The 5,000-nt window shown below is 47.0% G+C and overlaps 1 protein-coding gene across 3 annotated transcripts in view; it reads right to left on the bottom strand.

Annotated features, from left to right (window-relative positions):
• The window catches only part of aff4 (AF4/FMR2 family, member 4), a 31,697-nt gene that overhangs the window by 12,353 nt on the left and 14,344 nt on the right, over window positions 1-5,000 (bottom strand). For all 3 annotated transcript variants that reach the window (XR_009649752.1, XR_009649753.1, XM_060890401.1), the window contains exons 3-12: window positions 4,310-5,000; window positions 3,975-4,019; window positions 3,784-3,870; window positions 2,997-3,027; window positions 2,761-2,830; window positions 2,587-2,670; window positions 2,150-2,291; window positions 976-1,770; window positions 593-669; window positions 55-280 (exon numbers count right to left, since the gene is read on the bottom strand). The exon at window positions 4,310-5,000 is cut by the window's right edge and continues 80 nt beyond it. Coding sequence is in view for 1 of the 3 variants with exons in the window: in XM_060890401.1 (XP_060746384.1) it covers window positions 55-280; window positions 593-669; window positions 976-1,770; window positions 2,150-2,291; window positions 2,587-2,670; window positions 2,761-2,830; window positions 2,997-3,027; window positions 3,784-3,870; window positions 3,975-4,019; window positions 4,310-5,000 (2,248 nt within the window). In the remaining 2 variants the exon portion in view is untranslated. The remainder of the gene's footprint in view (window positions 1-54; window positions 281-592; window positions 670-975; window positions 1,771-2,149; window positions 2,292-2,586; window positions 2,671-2,760; window positions 2,831-2,996; window positions 3,028-3,783; window positions 3,871-3,974; window positions 4,020-4,309) is intronic.

Genomic DNA, 5,000 nt, shown 5'->3' with positions numbered 1-5,000 from the left:
GTCACAGGCCCCCCCACACACACAGACGCGTCACAGGCCCCCCCACACACACACCTTGGTGTCTTTGCTGCAGCGGCTCTGCTTTTCCTCGCCCTTGCGGTGTTTGGAGCTGGAGCTGCTCTTGGTGGCGTCTTTACTGTTGGTGTTGATGGGCAGCGAGCTGGATGACTGACTGACCGTGCGTTTACGGCCCTGATGCTCAGACTTGGGCGTGCGCTGAAGGGTCAGGGAAGGAGACGGGACAGGTTCTTTATCCTTATCCACCACACGTTTTGCTGACCTGCAGGTGCCACGTTACACATGTTAACAACCAGAACAACCGATTTTATCACACACACACACACACACACACACACACACACACACACACACACACACACACTATGTGCAATTTGGAAGAATAAAAGTGACAGCACAAGTCTGATTATCTCTGTACATCAGAATTCCAGTCTGCACTGCAAAGTGTAGAACATTTCCCACACACTGACGTTACACACCCTGATGAGGAGCAGTTTCTCTTACTCCTTACATTCAGAAACATTTAATAATCTAAGAAACGTCATCTGGACGGTTTAAGTTTTACAAAACGTACTCTTTGTTGAGTTTATGGTGTGATGACTTCTCTTCCGTCCTGGACTTCTTGCTTTCTGGTTTCAGGCTGTCATCATTCTACAGACAGAACAAGTCAGAGTTCATTTAAACTGAATCTCAAGTCAGTCACAGTCTTTCTGCCAAAGACATGTTATACATTTAGTACTTATATTGTAGTCAATTAGGTTTACATTACATTTAGATTTAGTTTATAAAAAAACTACAATGTCATTTAAGTTAACCTGAACAGTTTAACAGTTTTAGACTTCAGAGTTTAATAAACACTAACAGTGTTGGTCAGGTACTAACACGTCATGTTCCTAAGCCTTTGTCCATATTTGATGCCCTTTTAACTTAGAGCTCTGCAGTGGCTGAAACTCTTACCTTGTGTTTCCTCTTGCCTTTATTTGCTTTACTTTCCACTGGCTGTTTCTGGAAGTCCTTTCCGTCACTCGTCGCGTCCCGCTCCACCTTCACCTCGGGGTCTTTATAAACTCGGCCTGGCACTCGGCTCAGCAGGCTGAGGTCGATAGAGACGAGCAGCTGCCTGGGGCCTGTTAGTTTCTCATCAGACTCGCTGAGCGGTGAGAGAAGGTCTTTCTCCTCCATGGGGGAGAAAACATGAGGGGCGTACTTTGGAGTGTGTGAGGAAGATGGCGCACTCTCTTCTTCTTCCTCATCAGAGTCAGAGGATGACGATGACTCCGTTTCCACAAACTCACGTGACTTCTGCTTGCCCTGAGGCTTGGACTTGCGCTTTTCCGGAGGGGCCCGCACATCTTTTTTGGGCTCTTTCTTTGCAGCAGGTTTGCGTGGACCCTTGTTTGGTGCTCTCGCACGGGGCTGAGGCGTCTCAACTCGAGGCTCGCTCTCCACCCTCAGGCTACCTTTAGGTTCCTCGGCCACGGGGGGCTTCTCTGTCTTTTTGGGCTGCTTTTTGCCCACTGAGCGTCTCTGACTGGTGCTGGCTCCACCTTCAGCACTCTGCGCAGGAGACTTCTGTCTCCCACGGCCGCTCTCAGAGCCTTTTTGCGTGGTCCTCTGGTCTCGACCCGGTGTAGGGGTGGATTCTTTGGGCCCCTGACTGCCACTGTAACCCCGAGAAGTGCTGCTCTCACGGTCCTCCATCTTAGGAAGCCAGTTGTCCAACTGCCACTTATTAGCTGGGGGCTGCTCTCGCTGAAACAGAACTAATTCTTTAGAAAACTTCATCTACCTGACTGTAAAAACCCAACACACTCATTTGATTTAATTCACTGCTCAAAGCAGCGTAGAGAAACATGGACCAATTTTATAACCATACTCACTAACCCGCACAACCATATTTCAATTAAAATAACAAATAATCACACCCCATTTTTTATTCACACTACTGCTAATAAAATAAAATAATCATGATTCTCTGATCAGGAGCTATTTAACACTGCAAGGTCTCATTTCATCACACTCATTTAGACCATGTAAGAGAGAGTGTCTTGTCTAGCTTTATTGTGCTGTACATTGATGGCGTGTGTGTGTGTGTGTGTGTGTGTGTGTGTGTGTGTGTGTGTGTGTGTACCTCAGGTGAGGCCGCCCGTGGCGGCTCATTTGCCTCACTGTCTGTAGAGCTGCTCTCACTCTCACTTTCAGATCCAGAGCTGCTCTCTGAGCCACTGTGACTACTGGAGTCCTCTCTCTCAGCTACTTCACTGTTATTATTACTGTTATTAACAAAGAAAAAACACACACACACACACGTTAACATACTGTACATTCACTAAAAACCCACTAAACCCCCAAATTGGTAGGTAGATCATGAAGCTTTCTCAGACTGTTGAGTCAGAGCTGAATTTAATCATTTTGGTTGATCAGAAAAAGTGTTTTTAGAAATCCCAAAAATAACCAGTGCACACAGAGTGAGAAAAGGTTCGGTACTCACTGTCTGGTACATTACATAAATAAGTAAGACATTTGAGAGATCTTGTGGGTCTGTTCAGGTTCTGTCTGCTTCAGTACCTTGCTGAGGCGTTTCTTTTGGCAGACTCCTGTTCAGCATCACTGTCTTCACTGCTACTGAGTTTGAGGTCATCATGAAGCATGCTGAAACACAGCCACAGGGTCACGACATGTCTTGCACTCCGTTTCATTTAAAAATGCAGTAAAGCTGTTTACACAGAACCCTGAACTCACTTGGACTGGTCTCCATCGCATGCCTTAGTCTGCGGCGCAGCAGATGAACCTTTTCCTGAGATACTTTTTTCTGAGAGATGAGGAGATGTTCTCACAGTGTCAGTACAACAATGAGGAACGTTTAATTAAAGCAAATGGTTTTTTTTTTTAAACTTGACCTTCTGTATAAAAGGCTTAAATTAAATTATTCCACAGTTACACCATAAAGTCAACATATTTATTTCTGAAACACTTACTGAGTCCTCCGAAGCCTGTGAGCTGGCCATCCTGCAACACAAACACAGTAGTCCAGACTCAGGAAAGGCAGAAATAACAGACATGTTCGATACACACATTATCAGACTATAAACAACTCCTATAAGCTCTTCTACATCATTACAGACACCAGTTAACCTCATTACACACCGTCTGTCTGTCTGTACCAGCTGTCTGACTCAACTGTGACTCACTTGCTAGGAATTTCTGCAACTCTATTTAAAAATAGCTGTTACACTGGGGTATGATATAGAAGAAGGGAGGTATAGGGGAGACAGGGGAGGTATAGGGGGACAGAGGAGGTATAAAGGAGGTATAGGGGAGACAGGGGAGGTATAAAGGAGATATAGGGGAGACAGGGGAGGTATAAAGGAGATATAGGGGGACGGGGAGGTATAAAAGGAGATATAGGGGGAAAGAGGAGGTATAGGGGAGAGAGGAGGAATGGTGGGACAGGGGAGGTATAAAGGAGGTATAGGGAGACAGGAGGTATAAGGGAGACAGGGGAGGTATAAAGGAGGTAGGGGGGAAAGAGGAGGTATAAAGGAGGTCTGGGGGAGACAGAGGAGGTATAAAGGAGGTATAGGGGGACAGGGGAGGTATAAAGGAGGTATAGGGGAGAGAGGGGAGGTATAAAAGGAGATATAGGGGACAGGGGAGGTATAAAGGAGGTATAAATGAGGTATAAGGGGACAGAGGAGGTACAAAGGAGGTATGATAAAAACAGCGTAAAATGTCAGTGCAGTGATCTGAGCGTTATTTACTGACCTTTGTTGGGAAAGGAAACTTTGAAGGCTCAGTCTTGCAGGGGGTGTGTATGGCTGTGAGCGGAGGAGGCCAAGACTGGGTCATTTCCTGGAAAAGAGAGAGAGAAAGATGGAGTGAGAGATTTATACAAATGTCCAAATATACAAAAGCAATCATAGTAAAGTGTAATAAATAATAAGCCCTAAATGTACCTTTAAAATCTCATCCACACAGCTGACGTCTCCAGTCAGAGCTCCCTGAAAAAGGTAAATAAAGCTGATCACAATCTCACAAATTAAACAAACATCTAAGTTTCTGATTTTGTTTCAGCATCAGGATGAAAGTCCCAGGTCTTTTTTTTAGAGCTTGGAATATTCATCAGAAGATTTGGGCCAGGTAACGTGAGGACCACCGTACACTCTTCTGAGACGTCGGCACTCAAAAGTTCTACCATTATTGTTTGGATATTAACCTCATACACATATGGTTTCTCTCCCATGCTGAGATTTATATAAACACTGCCACAGGGAGAACGTTCTGATCTCACCTCTACTGGCGCTGGGATCTTGAGCTTGGTGAGCGATGCTTTACTGTTGGCCTTCATCTCTCCGACGCTGCTGCCATGCGTCTGGCCTCCATACGATTCCGAAGAAGAAGAGGAGGATGAGGAGGAAGTCTTGGGCTCGGCCGTCTCCTGACCGTCCATAGGCCTGACGTATGCAGTGGGCTTCTGCAGCATGGAGCCGGGCTTGGACATGAGTGAGGGAGGAAAAGTCTGGCCTGAGTGCTGCCCGCTGGGGAAGGTGGACGATGAAGAGGAGGAGGAAGAGGAGTGCACTCTGGATGGCGAGTCCCAGTTGGCCTCGCGGTCTCTGGGGGATTTGGAGTGGTAACGCTCCTTGGTGTGCTGCTCGGCCGTTAGCGAGCGCGAGTGCCCGCTCGAGTTCGTGGAGCTCTTGTGCTCATGTTTACTGGACTTCTTGCTACTAAACTCGCGCTCGTGCCGCTGGCTGTTAGCACCGCCGCGCTGGCTAGTGCTGTGGCCGCTCTGATTCGACGAGCCTGAGCGGTTCTGGGACTTGGATAAAGATGAGGAAGAGGTTCCAGAAGTTGAACCAATTGGAGTCCATTTGTTGCTCTGATTCTGACTGACTCCACCTCGCTGCTCAGCGTACAGAGACTTCTCCTCTGAGGTGGAAGAGCTCGATCCTTTCGCCAGGAGTTTGGACATGGGAGGT

The sequence above is a fragment of the Tachysurus vachellii genome, chromosome 17 (assembly GCF_030014155.1).
Source record: "Tachysurus vachellii isolate PV-2020 chromosome 17, HZAU_Pvac_v1, whole genome shotgun sequence".
Lineage (NCBI taxonomy): Eukaryota > Metazoa > Chordata > Actinopteri > Siluriformes > Bagridae > Tachysurus > Tachysurus vachellii.
This window is presented reverse-complemented; position numbering and strand designations above follow the sequence as displayed.